Source organism: Phocoena phocoena, chromosome 5, assembly GCF_963924675.1.
Source record: "Phocoena phocoena chromosome 5, mPhoPho1.1, whole genome shotgun sequence".
Taxonomy (NCBI): Eukaryota; Metazoa; Chordata; class Mammalia; order Artiodactyla; family Phocoenidae; genus Phocoena; species Phocoena phocoena.
This window is the reverse complement of record NC_089223.1, coordinates 137,343,515-137,361,307: the sequence shown is the minus strand read 5'-3', so window position 1 is coordinate 137,361,307 and position 17,793 is coordinate 137,343,515. Positions and strand designations below refer to the sequence as shown.

The following is a 17,793-nucleotide window of genomic DNA, read 5'->3' as shown; positions in this document are numbered from 1 at the left end:
GTTAATTTCATCCTGGCCAGAGCAGGAAGCGCGCTTTCTTTATCACCTCAGTAGGATGGCACCTCTTAAAGGTGGTCCCGGAAATTGTATTGAAGTCACCCTTGTTTCTCTTAGTTCGGGGCTCGATTCCTTAAGTCCACTGTCACTCCTCCTCTCTGTGAAGAAGTTGCCTAGACTGTTGAATCTCATGGACAGTGGATAGTATCCGTCCACAACCCTAAACATTTATCAACTTGGCAAATAATTTTTTGACACATACTCTATGCCAGACTCAAAGTGAGGAAGAAAGTGCCCCTGCCCTCGAGGCGCAGTGGTTCTTAAACCCTCAGGACGTGGGGTTTTCCTCAGCGTTCTGTCTCAGGACTTCTCGGGTAGGACTCGGCAGCCCATCAGAATCCCGCCACCAGCCACCAGCACCCCTGATCTTGGGGAAACGGTGAACCGAGGATTACAGCGTGGGTCTCTCCACACCAGCCTAGGGGCGAGCGAGCACAGGGTCCTGGGAGAGCCAGAGAAAGCCAAAGCCCTGGGGAGGGGCTGCAGCCTCCTCCTGGGTGTCAGCTGGCTGCACACGCAGGGTGGCTGGGAGGCCGGGACCAGGTTCCAGGTGTTTGTGCCAGTCTTGGCAGATGTGGAGAGGACTGCTTGTTTAGGTGGATGTGGAGGAGGTGAGATCTGTAGGCCTTCAGCGACCACCTAGAGTCTCATGGGCCCCACGTTTCTGGCGGGCGTGGCCGGCGGTGGGGCTGTGCCTACTATCTGCGAGGGTGGGAAGGTCAGGGGGAGGGATGGTGGGTTTGGGGTGTGTTTTGACAGAATGGTCCTCTGTCACCCACGGTGCCTGTTTAGACCCTCAGTATGTCACTGCAGCCTGTGGGATGGTGGCCGAGATGGTGGAGGCACTGCCGTTGGTGCTGGCCTTGGGTCATAAAAGGAACAGCAGCGCCCCGGCGTTCCTCACGCCGGTGCTCAAGAACATCGTCATCAGCCTGGCCCGCTTGCCCCTCGTCAACAGCTACACGCGCGTCCCGCCCCTGGTGAGTCTGTCCCTCCCTTTGCACGAGACCCAAGTGATGGGGACACGCAGGCAGGCCCCAGGCTCGGGACTCTGAGAGTGCGAAGCCGCTCAGATGCCCACTTGCGGTGGCCAGAGCGTTCCTTGATGCATTCGTGACACCGGGCTGGTTTCCTCGGGGGTGATGTGGCTCAGTCGTGAGTAGAAATGCTCCGAAATGGGGTGGGGCGTCATCACGTGACGAAATGAGATTTTTTTCCTCCCACGATGCTGGATGTGATTCCGAGGCCCTCAGGCTCATCAGTTGAACGGGAGAGCAGGGACGATACCTCCCGGAGTGAGCGTTTCCCTTTAGGTGGTCACCCTCGGGGGAAGCGCGGGGGCTGTGGCACAGCTGCAGCTTCTCTGCTCTTTTGAAGCTGGCTTTGGAACCAGGGTCAGGTGGGCGTCGTCAGTGGGTCCCGGCTCCACGTCACAGAGGGGCCTGGGCGGGCGGGCCGCGGGCTGCAGGAGGCTGCGCTGCTGCCCTCACACCTGCTGGAGGGAGAGGTAGGGCGATGGGCTGGCACCCGCGGGCTGGAGCCGGCAGGCGGAGGTGGGCCGGGACCGGGAGGCAGGCGCTTGTTGCCGCCTGGAAGGGTGCGTGCCCGCCGGCGGGGCTCAGCCTCTGTGCGTGTGAGGTTCTGCAGCAGCTGCCCCGAGGCCGTGGTGCGCCCTGACCCCCGAGGGTGAAGAGGGTTTCGCTGTGGGAGCTCTTTCTGGGGAAAAAAACCCAGCGACGTGCTGTCCCGGGGTCGCCGTGGAAACTGGGAGTTGTGGGCGTTGGCGAAACCCGGCACCCCGGGGTGGGTCTCAGCCCGGGCGCCACGCTTGGGCCGTCGCTGCAGGTGTCAAGACGGCTCACCTTTGGGTGGGAGCGGGGAGCCGATGCAGGTGGGCACAGTCCAGAGGCTTCGATGGCTGGCCCGGACGTGGGAAGAGCCGCCCAGACCACGCACGCCGTAGATGAAACTCTGCGAGCGTGGGCTTGAACCCACGCGGCTCCACAACCCTCCCACGGGACGTTCAGGAGGGTTCGGGGAGCAGGTGAGAGGCTGAGAGGGCGTCTTCCAGAGGCCAGTGGGCGCTGGGGCTGCGGGGGCCAGCCGGCCACTTCCTCGAGGCCCACGTGGCCGGCTTTGGGGATGCAGAGTGTGAGCTCTGGCCGGCTGCGGCCTGTGTCCTCCGAGGGGGTCGGCTCGGCCGGTTGGGAGCTGGGCTCCTGCTGCCGGGGCAGCCTCGGCCCCTCCGGTGTGCGTGGCAGCACCAGACGACAGAGCTGGACTTTACGGAGTTTACAAACGGCTGGCGTGGCTCTTGTCGTGCCTGCTTGCGGTAAATACTGCTGTGTGTGGCCGAACCTCACGTGCTCCTGCCAGCCTCTAAGGGTTGGGGGCACCTGCACGGGCGGCCCTGGGCAGGTCTGGGAGTCCCCGCGGCACCAGCGCCCAGGGTCCTCCCTCCGCCGTGTCTGCGTTCAGGAAGAGGTGGCCCGCCAGGGAGCTGCACCTAAAGAAAGTGTGTTTCCTGGCTCCCTCGCGGTTCGGCCATCCTGACTTGACTCGGGAGACTATGTCTCTTTCATCCTCTCAGGTGTGGAAGCTCGGATGGTCACCCAAACCAGGAGGGGATTTTGGCACCGTGTTCCCCGAGATCCCCGTGGAGTTCCTCCAGGAAAAGGAAGTCTTCAAAGAGTTCATCTACCGCATCAATACGCTAGGTAGTCCGGGTCTCCCCTCCGACGTGGTTGCACGTCATCACATGCCTGCACTGGGGGAGCCAGGGCTGCAGCAGTGGGACCCGTCTTCTCCTTTTATTCCACAAAAGAGTTAAGACGTAACATAATCGTGAATACGTCTGTAATGTACACAAAGCTGTCACGGTGAAAAGTTTGATCCAAGTTTGTGTGTGTGTGTGAGTTTAATGCCAAATTTTCATGTGTCAGGCTTGTTTCAGGTCAGGAAGGGTACCCTAACAATTGATAATGCTAAGCCACATTCAGCCTTTGTATAGCACCTAAGCTAAAGGGCAGCAGTGATTTCCTCTGAGTGCTTCCTGTGTGGTCACTGATGCCCCTTTTCTCGGATGCAGAACCAGGAGCCTGGGCGAGATGGAGCCAGAGGTGGCGGGGGGAAAGGAGGCTTTAGGTGGACAACACTGGGCTTTGTGTAGTGTGGGGCAGGTCATTTTAACCTCTGGCCTCAACACCCCCATTCTTGTCACTTGTAGTCCTAATACAAGTGACATGGCCACCTCCACCTCCAAGGTCACGGGTGGGGACGTTAGCGCAGCCCTTGAAACAATCGTTCATCAAACAGCACCTTGAGTACAGCTTGTGACGATGGTGCTTGAGGGTGGCCCCTCAGAGATGCCTTCCCCCGAGGGCTTGAGCACACACACCCCCGCTAGATTACATTCTTTTTGTGTGTGTGTGGTACGCGGGCCTCTCAGTGTTGTGGCCTCTCCCGTTGCGGAGCACAGGCTCCAGACGTGCAGGCTCAGCGGTCATGGCTCAGGGGCCCAGCCGCTCCGCGGCATGTGGGATATTCCCAGACTGGGGCACGAACCCGTGTCCCCTGCATCGGCAGACGGACTCTCAACCACTGCGCCACCAGGGAAGCCCCTAGATTACATTCTTTTTTGACCTACGGTTCTTCTTGGTGGAGTCAGAGGGACCAGCGCTTTGACTTTTCTAACAGCTGTACTGAGGTGGAATTCACACAGCGCACCCTTCACCCACTCTGAAGTGCAGTTCTGTGGTCTGGGGTGTACACTCAGTCTGGGGATGTGATTTCTGGAGGACTGTCCAACCCTCTGGTGAGCAGGGTAGAAGCGGCTCAGACCCCGTTTGAGTGTAGCCTGCTCAGATGTCCCTTTACTTCATTGCGTCTACACAGCAGGGCTCCAGAGGGTGCCTCTCACCGGGCTACCTGGGCTGAACTCAGCCTGGCCTCTTGTGTGCCTTTGGACCTGTGTGCTTCGGTCTCGTCACCACTGGGCTCGGCCGGCAGTGTTGCCGCGTCGCAGCGCTGCCGTGAGGGTCCAGGGAGCGGCTGTATGTGGCGCCTGGGCCAGTGAGTGCCAGAGGGCCCAGCTGCCACATGGCATCGAAAAGTCTGAGCGGCAGGGGACCCTCTGTCTAAAGTGACATTTGCATTTCTAGGGTGGACCAGCCGTACCCAGTTTGAGGAAACGTGGGCCACCCTCCTCGGTGTCCTGGTGACTCAGCCCCTCGTGATGGAGCAAGAGGAGAGCCCCCCCGAAGTAAGGCCACGGGCGGGTGCCGGTGTCTGCTGGCCGGCGCACGGGCTCTTACAGCAGCTCGCGAGCCGTGCGTGCTGGGAGAGGCAGGGCAGCAAGCTCTTACTTTTCTGTCTCACCGTGTTTTTAAAAGGTAGCCAGATCATGTCATGACTGGTGTTCCAGAGCAGGAATGAACCTCCCCAAGGTCTGGGTACCCTAGAATCGCGGCCGGAGTGCCTTTCCCACAGTGCACTGCCCTTTCAGGGTCAGTAGCATTATGTCTTTTCTTGAAAATATTTTTCAGTTTTGTTTCTCAATATTCAGGGTACAGTGGGTAGCAACATTTCATCAAAATGAAAAGGCACGTCGTAAAGGCCACACATACGTACCTGTGTTCATTTCTCTTGACTGTTTTGTGAAAATTTTATCAGGCTTCTTGGGGTATTGGTGCATATTATGTTACTTTAATATTAATGAAAAAACATGTTCAGATAAAGCAAAGCCTGAAACATTTAAGTCACGAGATACGTTTTTAGTTCTGACAGAAGGTATGGTATGAACGTCCAGAAATGGCAGTTCAAAGAGTATGTATGTCAGGAATCATCAGGGTTGTCTTTCACAGGTGTGGAACTAACAGGGTGTCATATGCAGAGTCCCTAAAATCAGTGAGGAAATTTAAGGACAGTTTCTTAAAAAGTAATTCGTGTTTGGAGGTTTGTGCCTGTGGGAGACCTTGCTTTCAAAAGCAGCCATTTGCCCATCAGATTCATCTTAAATCACAGATGTGTGTGGGTTCTGGTGAACTTACGCAGACACAACAGGACCCTGGCTGGGAAGGCACATCCCTCTGTCGCACTCGGGGGGGCCCCGCCCTCAAGGCCACGTGGCTGGACAGCCACGGCCCGCAGCTTCTGCCCACAGGTGGGGCAGCGGTGTTGCCTGTGTTGTGACTTGGTGACGTGGGCTCCGCTTCCAGGAAGACACGGAGAGGACCCAGATCCACGTCCTGGCCGTGCAGGCCATCACCTCCCTGGTGCTGAGCGCGATGACTGTGCCTGTTGCCGGCAACCCAGCCGTGAGCTGCCTGGAGCAGCAGCCCCGGAACAAGCCCCTGAAAGCTCTTGGCACCAGGTTTGCCCGAGAAGCCGCGTGTCTCCAGGGGCGGCCTCGGTGGGAGCAGGGAGGTGCCAGGGTGCCCTTGCCTTTGCTACCGGAATTAAAGACAGAAACCCCGTGCGGGGGTTGCAGACCCAAAGTGGCTTGCTGGCTGAGGCCTGATGACTCGGGCATCCGGTGTGGAGGGCAGATTCCAAAGGAGCTGACAGAGCACCTGTGCAGGGCCTGCGGACGGGAACCGCCCACAGAGGGTGTGGGCCCGGGGTTTGGAGGTGCCTGTGTTTCCTTGAGGCAAAGCTGGGGGAAGCCTGGTGGTTTCCACTTGTAAGATTCGGAGGAACCAGATGTTCTGTAACCTTTGTTCTGAACCTTAGGTTTGGGAGGAAGTTGAGCATCATCAGAGGAATCGTAGAGCAGGAAATTCAAGCGATGGTTTCAAAGAGGGAGAATATCGCCACCCATCACCTGTACCAGGCGTGGGACCCCATCCCTTCTCTGTCTCCAGCGACTACAGGTACCTGTGGGGAGAGGGCCGGGTGTCCCTGGGGCTTGCGGGGAGGACGGGTTGAGCATGGGTGTCAGCTTATGCCCTGGGCCGGTGGGCACAGCTGGACAGTCCTGGCGCCGAGGCGGGGTCCCAGGAGGGCCCGTCCACCAAAGCTGTCGTCTGGGCTCCCAGAGGGCCGCCGGCTGGGTAGTCGTCTCGTTCGCGGCTACTGACTCTTAGCTTTTACACCTCAGCCCACAACCAGTTCCTGTTCAGAGTCTGAAGCTGGTCTCTTACAGAGAAAAAGTGATAGTTCAGCATCGCCCCACTGGCCCTGCCGGCTTAACGGGTTGTGAAGCGATAGAGCACCCCCGAGCCCCTTGCGGCCATGCGGGCGGCACTCACGCGCCCTTGCTCCCGCAGGTGCCCTCACCAGCCACGACAAACTCCTGCTACAGGTCAACCCCGAGCGGGAGCTGGGGAACACGAGCTACAACCTCGGCCAGGTCGGTCCCCCAGCCGCCGTCCAGCGCGAGGCCCCATGGGGCGCGTGGGGACTGGGGGGCCTGTCGGGGTTCTCAAGTTCCTCCGCGCCGCGCCCCTTGCAGACTCAGCATGGCGTTCTGTTGCATTTGTGGGGAGCTTTGTTAAGCAAGTAGTTCAGAGACACGGGGTCCTCAGGTGACTGCCAGTGAGGACGAGTTTTGAAGAGGTCTCACGTTCTGGCTCAGTTTTGTGCCGAGACCTCACGCAGATGTCCCTGAGGAGTGAACGTGTCCTTCCCTAGAGGCTCTTTCCTTCCCTCTCCTCGGCCGCTCCCGCCCCGGCGCTTCATCAGGCCCTGAGTCCTGAAGGCAGAGCGCCCGGGAGCCCTGCTGAGTGCCGGGGGCCGCTCGCCTCGGGGGCCCCGGGCCGCACCTGCGGCTCTGCGCCCCTTGCCTCCGGCCCTGAGCGTCAGCTCCCTGTCCTGTGCCCCTTGAAGGTGTCCATCCGCTCCGTGTGGCTGGGGAGCAGCGTCACGCCCCTGAGAGAGGAGGAGTGGGCCGAGGAGGAGGAGGCCCCCGCGCCGTCGTCCCCGCCCACGTCTCCAGTCAGCGCCAGGTTCCCGTCTGCCTTCTGTGTTCAAGCGCTCGGAGAGCTCTGATTAGTCACTTGACTTTCTGGTCTGCCTCTGGAAATGAACCTCTCATCTCTGTTGGGGGGACATTGCAGGAAACACCGGGCTGGAGTCGACATCCATTCCTGTTCGCAGTTTTTGCTCGAGTTGTACAGTCGCTGGATCCTGCCGTCAAGTTCAGCCAGGAGGACTCCCGTCATCCTGATCAGCGAGGTGGTGCGGTCGGTGCGTTTGCCCCTCCCCGCCCCCCGCCTCCCGCCCCCCACCCGGGGTTCCCAGTCTCTGGGCGCCCGTGCGGGGACGCGTAGACACGGGTGGAGGATGTAGTACTTCTGGAGCCAGTGAAGGAGCGGTTTCCGCTGGTCCAGTCCCTGGCAGTGACACGCGTCAGTCCAGCGGGGGTGTCGTGGGGATGGCACGTTAACCGTAAGGTCTGAAGGGTCACCGTCCTTGTCCACGTTGTCTCCTCGGGGGCTTGTGACAGACGGTCCCCTGACCACCAACCCACCGACCACCCAACCACCGATTGGTGCTTGAGAAGCACCGATTTAGAGCAGTTGTTCCCCAGCTGTCAGCCAGGGGATTTCTCTGCATCCTTGAGATTGGTGGGGACCCCAAGGAGCGTTGGTGTCTGTCGGTGACATCCACCCGTGCTTGCAGTATTGGAAGTCACGTCTGAAAGTTTAAAAGTTCCTTATTCAGTGCTGGCTTCTCTGCGTCACCCAGGTTAGCCATCCAGCAAGGAGAGATGCCCAGTTACCGGAACCGTCTTGTTACCTGTGCAGCACCGAGTTTTTATTATTTTTACCGAAAGATGTCTCTTTTCGGTAAAGACAGACTTTTTTTCCAAGTCTGTTTTTCTCAATACTCCTTTAAAGTTTTCTAAATTGTTTCATATCTGGTCAAGTTGAGATTTTTAAGAACCTCATTTTAAATTTGTAATGTAAGTTACAAATTGATGTTTTTCAAAAAGGTCAAGTTTACTGCTAAAGATCTTAAATTTTTAAAAGTTATCCATTTAAAAATAACAAGGATAACAATTTCTATTTTAAATAATTTTTTAAATTAGTTTTTGTACACTTTTGCAAATCTCTTTAATGTCTGGCTCATTAGAAGTCCCCTGAGGGGACTTCCCTGGTGGTCCAGTAGTTAGGACTCCACGCTTCCACTGCAGGGAACGAGGGTTCGATCCCTAGTCAGGGAACTAAGATCCTACATGCCGCATGGCGCGGCCAAGACACTTGTATCTCCTCTGCACTCAGTCTGTTAATATTAAGTAATTTTTAGAAAATACCACCGTACAGTTGGGAGAGCACAGGAGAGAAAGGCAAGTAGGGTCTTAGCGTTTTTAGGACAATAGTTTTGACCTTGTGGCCCTGAGAGGCTCACCTAAGAAGTGCTCTTTTAGATGACTTGCTGAGTGTCCTGCTGGCTTGTTGGTTCAGCTCACCTGGGGCCTCTGAGAAAGGGCCGACCCCAGCCTTCCCTCACGCTCCTAAAGGAAAAGGGCCTTCGTGCCTAATCAGTTTGTTTTTAGACGTAATGTGAGCACTGAACGTTTCGGGGAGACAAACAGAATCATCGCCAAAGCATTAATTTCCGAAATGATCAGCCATTTCTCCGTTCCGGGGCTCTGGGTAGCTTCGCCGGCGGCGGCCTGGGGGCGGGTTCCCGCGCGGCAGCAGTGTGTGTGCACAGGCCCTAGGAGGACGTGCGGGTACAGGGTCACGGTGTAGTTAGGCTTCCGGACTTTGTTGGTTGCTTTTCCCGGTCAGGGCCCCTGTGGAGTCCCGCGTCGCGCACTCCCCATAGCGTAACTCACCCCTTCCTGCCCGAATGTCCCGCCGCCAGCTTCTCGTGGTCTCAGACTTGTTTACGGAGCGCAGCCAGTTTGAGACGATGTACCTGACGCTGACGGAGCTGCGGAGGGTGCACCCTTCGGAAGACGAGATTCTCCAGCAGTACCTGGTACCCGCCACCTGCAAGGCGGCCGCCGTCCTCGGGATGGTGAGTGGGCGGCGGCGTGGGGCCTTGGCGCGCGTCGCTGTGGAGTGTGTGCTGCTGGGCGAGCCTCGGCTGGGGCTCCTGTCCCTTGGTCCCTCAGGTCATCCCGGTGCTTGGCCCTGGACGGGCTCGGCTGTGCCGGCGGGGCAGCGGGGCTGGCTTCTCCTTGGACGGTCGCCCGCGGCCCACAGCGCCCCACTCTCCTCCCCCGTGTGCTGCCGCCCTCCATGCTCCCGGTCCCCAGGGCCTCCTCCCGGGGCTGTTTGTCTCAGTGACCCTGCGCTCCCACCCCCGGAGCTGGATCCTGTGCTCTGTTCTGAGCCCAGGGCCTGGGCGGGCCTTCTCCTGAGCCTCGTAGCTGTGCCTCTAGCTGATCGGGACTCGCCACCTTCTGTGGCCACATCACCACGCGGTACAGACGCAGGAAGTACTGACCGCGGGCCCGGCCATTTCTTAGAGTGTGTTAAAATAGCAGCCCTGCCGTTGGAGGCAAATAGCGTGACTCCAGGCCACGTGGCATCCGCTGGTCACTGCTGTTTCTCGTCATGTCTCCTGGAACCCAGCTCTATGCTAGAATAGACACTCGTTCCCTGAACAAACGCAGGGGTGGCCGCCGTGAGCCAGGCATTTGGGCCCATCAGCGAGGCGCGGGGTGGCACCCAGGTGCCTCTCCCACGTCCCACACCCATGCTGTCTGTCCTGACTGCGCTGCCATTTGCGGAGCTCCCCCTCGTGCCCCACACACGCTGTGTACAGGCTGGTGGAGGTGGGGCCGCCAAGATCCCACCTGCTCCCGAGGAGGCCAAGGCAGGGGGCTGCTGACTTGCTCCAGGTCGCACAGGACGGGGCAGACGTGGGGTGTGAGCTGGGGTCTACGACCGGAGCCCTGACCGTCCCTGACCGTCCCCTCCTTCCCGACTGTTCCCCCATTGAATTTGTCCCTCCGAGCCAAGGCCCAGAGCAGGTACCATTCATCCTGGGTGGCCTTCGGCCCTGGGGCCACCGTCCAGGGAACAGAAACAATGAGTCCCTTCCGCTGAGCAGACAGCTCTTCCAAGTGTCGGCCCTCTGGGTGTGGAGAGGGAGGTACGTGGTGCAGCCAGGCTTGAAGGGGTCCTTTTGTCCTTGCGGGAGTTTCAAGTGCTGGGTCTGTTTTCATGGTAATTGTGTTTGTGCTCTGGCCTAGATCCCTGAGGTAAATGTTGTGTTGTCAGTAAATGGAACGAGTGATCGTGGTTTTCAAGAAGAGGCTTAGGCAGGATGGCGCGGGACGTGGACTCCCGGCCGGTGTGAAGGGCAGCGCACTTTCCGTCAGGGCACTCTCTCTGCACGTCGTGGCCTGTGCCCCTGCGCCCCGTGCAGCACCGGCGTTCCCGTTGCCCAGTGTGGTGGTAGCGGTGCCCTGCAGCGGGTCCTGGTGGTGGTGGTGGCCCTGGGTGCGGGCAGGAGGGGTAGGAGTCTCAGCAGTGTCACGTCCTCGGGGGCCACGGGACAGTTCCGGGGGGCTGCCGGGCCGGACAGCCTCTGTGGCTTTTGCAGAGCGAGGCAAGGCCCTCGGCCAGCAGTGGCCGCCTGTGTCTGGGCACGGTGGTCTGTGAAAAGCAGTGGTCGCCATCTCTGCCTTGTGAAGGTGTCTTCTCTGATACAAAGCTGACCTGAAGTGTGGAGTGTGGTGCTGAGTGTTTAGGTTCCTACCCCTCTCCGTCCTGCTTAGGCTGCTGAGGGAGACTAAGACCATTTTCCTACAAGTTAGCATAGGCTACTGTGCGGGTCCCCAAGGCCACACCAGGAGGGCACTCAGGACTCACATACACTCAGGGCTCTGATCCATCACAGTGAAGGGCTGTGAAGCAGAACCACCGAAGGGAGAGGGCCTGGGGGCGAGGTCCAGAGGAAACAGGTGCTAGCTTCCAGAACCCCGTCCCGTGGAGTGACGCGGGCCGCGCTCCACCCCCGAGCGACACGCTGTCCCCAGGGAAACTCGTCAGAGACGCAGAACCGGGGCTCTCATTGCGGGCCCGCAGGCTCCGCGGGCCCCTCTGCCGGGCACACACCGAACTCCGGCCCCGGGGAGGGGGGAAGGGTGTCAGCACAGACACAGCAGGGGAGGCCCAGGGAGCCCCCCATCCCGACACCCCAGCTCCCGGACGCCAGCCCCGCACGCAGGCCTCGCAGAGGGCTGTGTTCTGCACATCGGCCCGACCGCAGCGTGCGGCCGGCCTCTCTCGGCGCCCCACGGCACTGTGAAGCTAGCCTCCGCGTGTGCTGTGCCCTAGGACAAGGCCGTGGCAGAGCCGGTCAGCCGGCTGCTGGAGAGCACGCTCAGGAGCGGCCATCTGCCCAGCAGGATCGGAGCCCTGCACGGCGTCCTCTACGTGCTGGAGTGCGACCTCCTGGACGACACCGCAAAGCAGCTCATCCCGGTCATCAGCGACTATCTCCTGTCCAGCCTCAAAGGCGCGGCCCAGTGAGTGGCGGCGGCCAGGACCTCCTGCTGCTGTCTCCCTCCAGGGCTTCTGTCTGACCAGAGGTGGGGGGCTGAGAGAAGTGACGTTGCACATTTCAAAGCGTATGTCAGACCCTGGCCGTATCATGGGCAGGGGTCAGCAGGAACCCAGGCGGGCACCCTTCTCGCAGGGACAGTGGCTGCGGTCACTGAGACAGGAGCATACCTCGTGCCATCAGGTGGGAGCAGCCGCCGTGCGTGGCTGAGCTTGGCCCTTGTCTCGTCCTCAGCTGCGTGGGCATCCACAGCCAGCAGCACGTGCTGGTGATGTGTGCCACGGCCTTCTACCTGATCGAGAACTACCCGCTGGACGTCGGGCCGGAGTTCTCCGCGGCCATAATACAGGTGAGCGGGAACGGGCGTGGGCTCCGTGCTCTTGGGCCTGTGCGGTGGGGCCCTCGGTGGTTTTCATTTGGGGGAAGGTGCATGAGTGACAGGAGGCCAGATGTGGCTCTTTGACTGGGAGGTCTTCCTTCCTGTCCAGATGTGTGGGGTGATGCTGTCCGGAAGCGAGGAGTCCACCCCATCCATCGTTTACCACTGTGTCCTGAGGGGCCTGGAGCGCCTCCTGCTCTCCGAGCAGCTCTCCCGGCTGGATGCGGAGTCTCTGGTCAAGCTGAGCGTGGACAGAGTGAACGTGCACAGCCCGCACCGCGCCATGGCGGCCCTGGGCCTGATGCTCACCTGTATGTACACAGGTGAGCAGGGGGCCACCTGTGCCCGGCGGGTCAGTGCCGCTGAGCTCCGGATGCACAGGACGCAGACCGCAGGCCCCTCCAGCTCTCAAGGTTGCAGAGCTGTGTGGGTGTCGGAACCCCGCCTGGGAGCAGGTCTGCAGACAGACCCCTGGGCCCTGTGTGGCTGGGCTGGGCCCTGGGGTGCTGGGGGCTCCCGCCACCTGGTCTCAGATCATCTCTAGGTGTTTAGTAAACTCCTGCGTGAGTTCCAGGCCCTGTTTACAGAGCCTGTCCAGTTTTACAAATGAAAAGAACTGACCGGCTTTGTTTCAGGAAAAGAGAAAATCAGTCCAGGCAGAACCTCAGACCCCAGCCCTGCCGCCCCTGACAGCGAGTCAGTGATCGTGGCCATGGAGCGTGTGTCTGTTCTTTTTGACAGGTAAGAATGGAGCCTGCCCTGCCCTGCCCTGCCCTGGAGCTTTAGCCGGGAGCTGCTGCTTCCTACACACCCGCTCTGCTCTCAGCCCGCCTGTGCCCTGAGCGCGCTCGCGCTGCCCTCGGGCTCTGCTCCAGCCGCCAGTCCTAGGACCCCAGCGCCCTGTCCCCAGTGCCGGCGTGTCTGCTGAAGGCGAGGGGCAGTGCCAGCCGTGTGGTGGTGTCGGGAGGGCCTGTAATGAGACTGGGCGTGCAGCCCTGGTCGGTAACGGGACTGGCCGTCAGACCTGCTGCCTTGTGAGAGGAGTCTTGGAGCCGCGTTAGCAGTGGCTCAGGAGGCTTCGGTAGACCGTGGTACAGACTTAAATGACAGATGTCTTTGAGAGCCTGCCCCCGACGTGTGTGCCCTTGTGTCCAGGACTGGCTCAGTTTGCGGTCCTGCAGAATGGGTGAGGGGGCCTCGTCCGGCTTTGCCCCAGGCCTCCTGTGGCCTTGGGGCGGCCGACTCCGCACCACTCAGCCTGACAGGTCTGGTCAGCTCGGTCAGCAGGAGGCCATTTGGGGTTTCACAAGAGCACACTTAGCAGGACTTTCTCCGTCTGCTCTGGCCAGGTGAGGGGTTGTGGGAAGCTGAGCGCGTGGGCTGTTTTCACGTTGAGCGTTGACAGCGTTTACAGTCATTCTTCCCTCACATTCTTCGGGCCCCTCCACGGTGGGCAGAGCCGCCCACGTAGGCCCCTGCCCACGTGGGCTTGCGTTCCCATGCCTGCCGGTGGGATAAACACTTCAGCCCGTGCAGTGCCGGCGTTCAGCCTGACCAGCCTCCAGACACGCGGGGGGACACTGGCTTGACAAAGTTGACTTTCAGTTGTGAGTGTCGCCCATGCTGGGCAGCGGCTGGCGTCTGCAGGCAGGTGGGTCAGGCATGCCTGGGCCAGTTTCTGGGTCCCTTCTGGTGCTTTTCAGTCACACATAGCTTTTCTGTACGGTCGTCTCTCGGTATCCACGGGGATTGGTTCCGGGACCCCCCACGGATTCCAAACTCTGCTGATGCTCAAGTCCCTGGTATAAAATAGTGGAGAACACTCCGCCTCTGTGTCCTCGGGCTCTGCCTCCATCCAGCCAACCGCGGATTGAAATGCGGGTGCGGAACCCGCGGATATGGAGGGCCAACGGTGTGTGCTAACGGTACGGTAGCGTGAGTAGCCTGCTGGCCGCCTGCCCAGCTGGCACCTGGAAGGACGCTGCCCAAGATGCCCGCTGAGGGTGTGTTGAGGGGAGGTGGCAGGAGGGCACCAGGGACAGGAGGGAGAGAAGGGGGCCTGGCGAGACGCTGACAGGTTCCAGGAGCGTGTGGACACTGGTGAGGACAGGCCCGAACGAGGACGCGGTTCTGTTACGACTGACTTAATTCCCCCATAATGCCACTGCCCCACACCATTTCTGCTTGTTACTCCAGGACCCCTTTTTGGCTTGGGGGCCCCCGCGTGGGTGGGGAGCCCTGGGCAGGGCAAGGCTCTGATCCGTGTCTCCTCCCTGCAGGATCAGGAAGGGGTTTCCCTGTGAAGCCAGAGTGGTGGCGCGGATCCTCCCCCAGTTTCTAGATGACTTCTTCCCGCCCCAGGACGTCATGAACAAGGTCATTGGAGAGTTTCTTTCCAACCAGCAACCGTACCCGCAGTTCATGGCCACCGTAGTGTACCAGGTGAGGGCCCAGTGCAGAGGAGCCCCGGTGCCTACCACCCTCTGAACGTGTCGGCCCCGGGGACTTGCCAGTTCCTCCCCTTGAAGCCAGCCACCACTCTTCCCCCGAAGCAGGTGTTGACGGGGTGACCCCCCGGGGCTCTCTGCCCTTGCAGGTGTTCCAGACTCTGCATAGCACAGGGCAGTCGTCCATGGTCCGGGACTGGGTCATGCTGTCCCTCTCCAACTTCACGCAGAGGACTCCAGTTGCCATGGCCATGTGGAGCCTCTCCTGCTTCTTTGTCAGCGCTTCCACCAGCCCGTGGGTTTCGGCGATGTATCCTTCCCTGGGTCCTGGGGCCCCGCGGGACGTAGCACTCAGGGGCAGCACTTCCGTCAACATCCAGGTTGACGTTTGCGTTAAGGTTTTGGAAACCTAAGCTCTGCAGAAAGCCCAGGTGTCAAGGTGTTGTTTACCTTAAGCCCCAAGAGAGTAAGCCGTGGACAAGGAAACAGAAAACCGTGTGTTCCCCACGCTGAGCGGGAGGGGCGGGGCCGGGGCGTTTCTCTGAGGAGTGCGGGGGGGGGGGGGGGGGGGGTGGGGGGTGGGGGGGGGCAAAGAGCTCCTCCCGCCCACTCTGGTCCGTGCAGCTGGGTGTGTCCCTCGTGCTGCTTCTCTTTATTCTTTGTCACGTGCCTTGTATCACTCTCTTGGGTAAAAGCTTAAGTGAAGATCCAGTTCCCACCCCCAAGATGCTGGCTGCTAAAGGGACATTCCCCTCCTGTCAGCCGCCCCCTAAGACAGACCGCAGAGCCTCGGAGCAGACAGCCGTCCTGGCGCTGTCAGCGGCCCTGGAGGGCGGCACGGCTCTGCCCTTGGAGCACGGGTGCCAGGCCAGGGAGGTGCTGCCCAGAGGAGTGCCCTCCGCGGGGGGCTCTGGCTTCCCGGAGCCAAGGTGGGAGGCAGCTGCCGCCTCCACCCTGTCCGCGGCTTGGCTTGGCACTCGGAGCTCCCGGGCCGTTGGCAGGCCTGTGTCGGGGCAGGGGTTCCCGGGGAGGACGGGAGGCAGGTTCCCCGCACACTTGCAGCCTTGTGCCCTTAACCGCCCTGCCAGCCTTCCCCACGTCGTGAGCAGGATGGGCAAGCTGGAGCACGTGGACGTGCACCTCTTCTGCCTGGTGGCCGCGGACTTCTACAGACACCAGATAGAGGAGGAGCTCGACCGCAGGGCCTTCCAGTCTGTGTTCGAGGTGGTCGCGGCGCCAGGAAACCCGTATCACCGCCTGCTGGCTTGTTTGCGGAACGTCCACAAGGTCACCACGTGCTGAGCGCCCACGCAGGCGGAGGCGAGGTGGCGCCAGGACTCGGGACCCCGCCTGCACCGCGCGGCTCGGCCTCACCGCGTGCAGGGGACGTATGCAGGAATCTTTGGGGTTGAGCCTGAGTCCTTGCAGGGGCAAGAGCAGCCGTTGCTGACCCCCCGTGCTAGAGCTAGCGTTAAATGCCAGTCGCCCGGTGTGTACTTCCTCACATGCGGCCTGTTCGCTGTCACCGGGTCCCAGCTGCTCCTGCCTCGGCCCTCGCAGGTCGGCCGTTAGCCCCTCTGCTGTCCCGCAGGCGGGAGGTGACGCCACGGGCCTCCCAGAGCACCCCCCGCATCTCCCCAGCGAGGCGCGGGGTCCTGGGGTCTCGCTGGCTCCTGCCGGCCTGCGTGCCGCGCTGGCATCGGGCCTGGGCGGGGCGGGGTGGCTGGGAGCACGATGGCCCGCGCCGTTCTTCCCTGTCTCTGTTTTCTTCTCAGGATTTAAAGTTTAATTATATCAGTAAAGAGATTAATTTTAAGGTAACTTTCTATGCCCGTGTACAGTCTGTGCATTGTCGAGTCTGCGTGTGCTGCGTGTCACGGCCTCCGAGGAGGTCGACAGGAGCCCCTCCCTCTCCCTCCACGAGACTTACTCTGGCGTTCCTCTCGCCCAAGCCCTAGTCCCCCGACACGCCGCCCTTTTTTGTGCATTCACGTTTAGTTAGAGTTTAGGGAGGTGTTGGCGTGCAGATGTCTGACCGGGAGTTCCCCTTGCCCCCTTACGAGTTAGGAAGGTTCCCCCGTGGCTGTCCTGGTTGTGGGCAGTCCGCTCTGGGGCACAGATGGCTCTCAAGGCTCTCCCACTGGGGACGGGCGGCTCCTGGGCACTTAGCCGACCAGGCCGGCCCGCCTGGCCGTGAGCAGCCTCCGTCCTGACCAACACCGTCGTCCCCCCCGCTCCTGTCCTGACTGGGGCTGCGCTCTACCCAGGGGCTGGCCGACGGGTGTTGGGATCCGAGTCCCCCGTGTCCCTCCTGCACAGTGGGGCCCAGATGCTCGCCTGGTCTGGCAGCCCCGAGGGTGTAACAGCGTTAGTTGTCTGCGCCCCTCTTGGTCAAGAGCAAAGCTTGAGTCCTGGCAACTGTTTGAGAAAGGCCCGAGCACATCCTCGGCTCCCTTTCAGTCCGTCCGCGGGGCCTCCTTTCAGCACAGGCGGGTGCGGGTCTGTGCCCACTGGACCCGTCGTGGGGCAGGAATGAGGCCAGCCAGGGCCGCCACTTCTACCCCAGGCCCCGGCCCCTGGACCAGCTGTTTCTGGGCCCAAAGGAGCCACATCATCAAATGCACACGGGGCGTGGACAGTCGAGTGCCCTTGGCCAGGGGCTGGTGGAGCGCTCACGGGCAGGGCTCTTCAGGTCCCCAGAGGCAGCCAGTCATTTGGTCACCGTCATGCTGGCCAGTTTGCTCATGAGCTCAAGTGCAGTCGGGTTTGGGGTGTTTCACTGGCAGGTGGAGATGACTGTGAAGCTGACTTCCAGAGTCTGCCAAGGGGAGGAGTCCTTCGGTGCACGGTTAGCTACCCTCGCGTCTGTGCGACATCTCACCGTGGCGCACACGGCTGCGGGCACAGACCCAGGCCGCTTCCACCCCCAGAGCTGCCGTGGTTTGAGGCTGGCTGGGGTCAGAGTGCGGCCAGGGGAGGCTGTGGGAGCCCCTCCTCAGAGCAGCCCTTGACTTTTCCTGCCTGCCCCACCAGCGCCCGGCAGAGGCCTCGCCCGGCCAGGGCGTGAACAGTAGAAACGGGTCAGAGGTCCAAGTAGGACCTTGGGGAGGATCTCCTGACTCTGAACAAGAATTGAGAAAAGTCACCGCTCTCTCTCCCTTTTCACTTTGGACTCCCACGTTATTTCAGCAGCTCCGAGATAGACGCGTCGCAGGCAGACGTCCCTGCTTAGATGTTTACGCTTGTTAGAAATAGCACTGTGAATGTAAAACTGGGAACCATTCCCCTTAGGAGTCATAGCACCGGGCTCAGCTGAGTTTGGTGGGTCCTCCTTGTTACCACGTGACCTGTAACAGCCAGTGCTTAACGAGGGGGCTTGAGCCCAGCTCTGGCCCTAGGTGCCAACCCAAAGACTTGCCGGTGTGCCCCCGAAGTGGATATGAG

General features: G+C 60.7%; 1 protein-coding gene across 1 annotated transcript in view; it reads left to right on the top strand.

Moving 5' to 3' along the window:
• The window catches only part of HTT (huntingtin), a 136,142-nt gene extending 120,491 nt beyond the window's left edge, over positions 1–15,651 (top strand). The window contains exons 52-67 of the mRNA XM_065877465.1: positions 850–1,037; positions 2,648–2,774; positions 4,218–4,318; positions 5,274–5,428; positions 5,788–5,927; positions 6,324–6,406; positions 6,883–7,001; positions 7,113–7,242; positions 8,869–9,024; positions 11,298–11,488; positions 11,758–11,872; positions 12,012–12,225; positions 12,538–12,643; positions 14,182–14,344; positions 14,499–14,659; positions 15,438–15,651. Of these exons, the coding sequence (XP_065733537.1) occupies positions 850–1,037; positions 2,648–2,774; positions 4,218–4,318; positions 5,274–5,428; positions 5,788–5,927; positions 6,324–6,406; positions 6,883–7,001; positions 7,113–7,242; positions 8,869–9,024; positions 11,298–11,488; positions 11,758–11,872; positions 12,012–12,225; positions 12,538–12,643; positions 14,182–14,344; positions 14,499–14,659; positions 15,438–15,651 (2,363 nt within the window). The remainder of the gene's footprint in view (positions 1–849; positions 1,038–2,647; positions 2,775–4,217; positions 4,319–5,273; positions 5,429–5,787; positions 5,928–6,323; positions 6,407–6,882; positions 7,002–7,112; positions 7,243–8,868; positions 9,025–11,297; positions 11,489–11,757; positions 11,873–12,011; positions 12,226–12,537; positions 12,644–14,181; positions 14,345–14,498; positions 14,660–15,437) is intronic.
• The last annotated feature ends 2,142 nt before the right edge of the window (positions 15,652–17,793 follow it).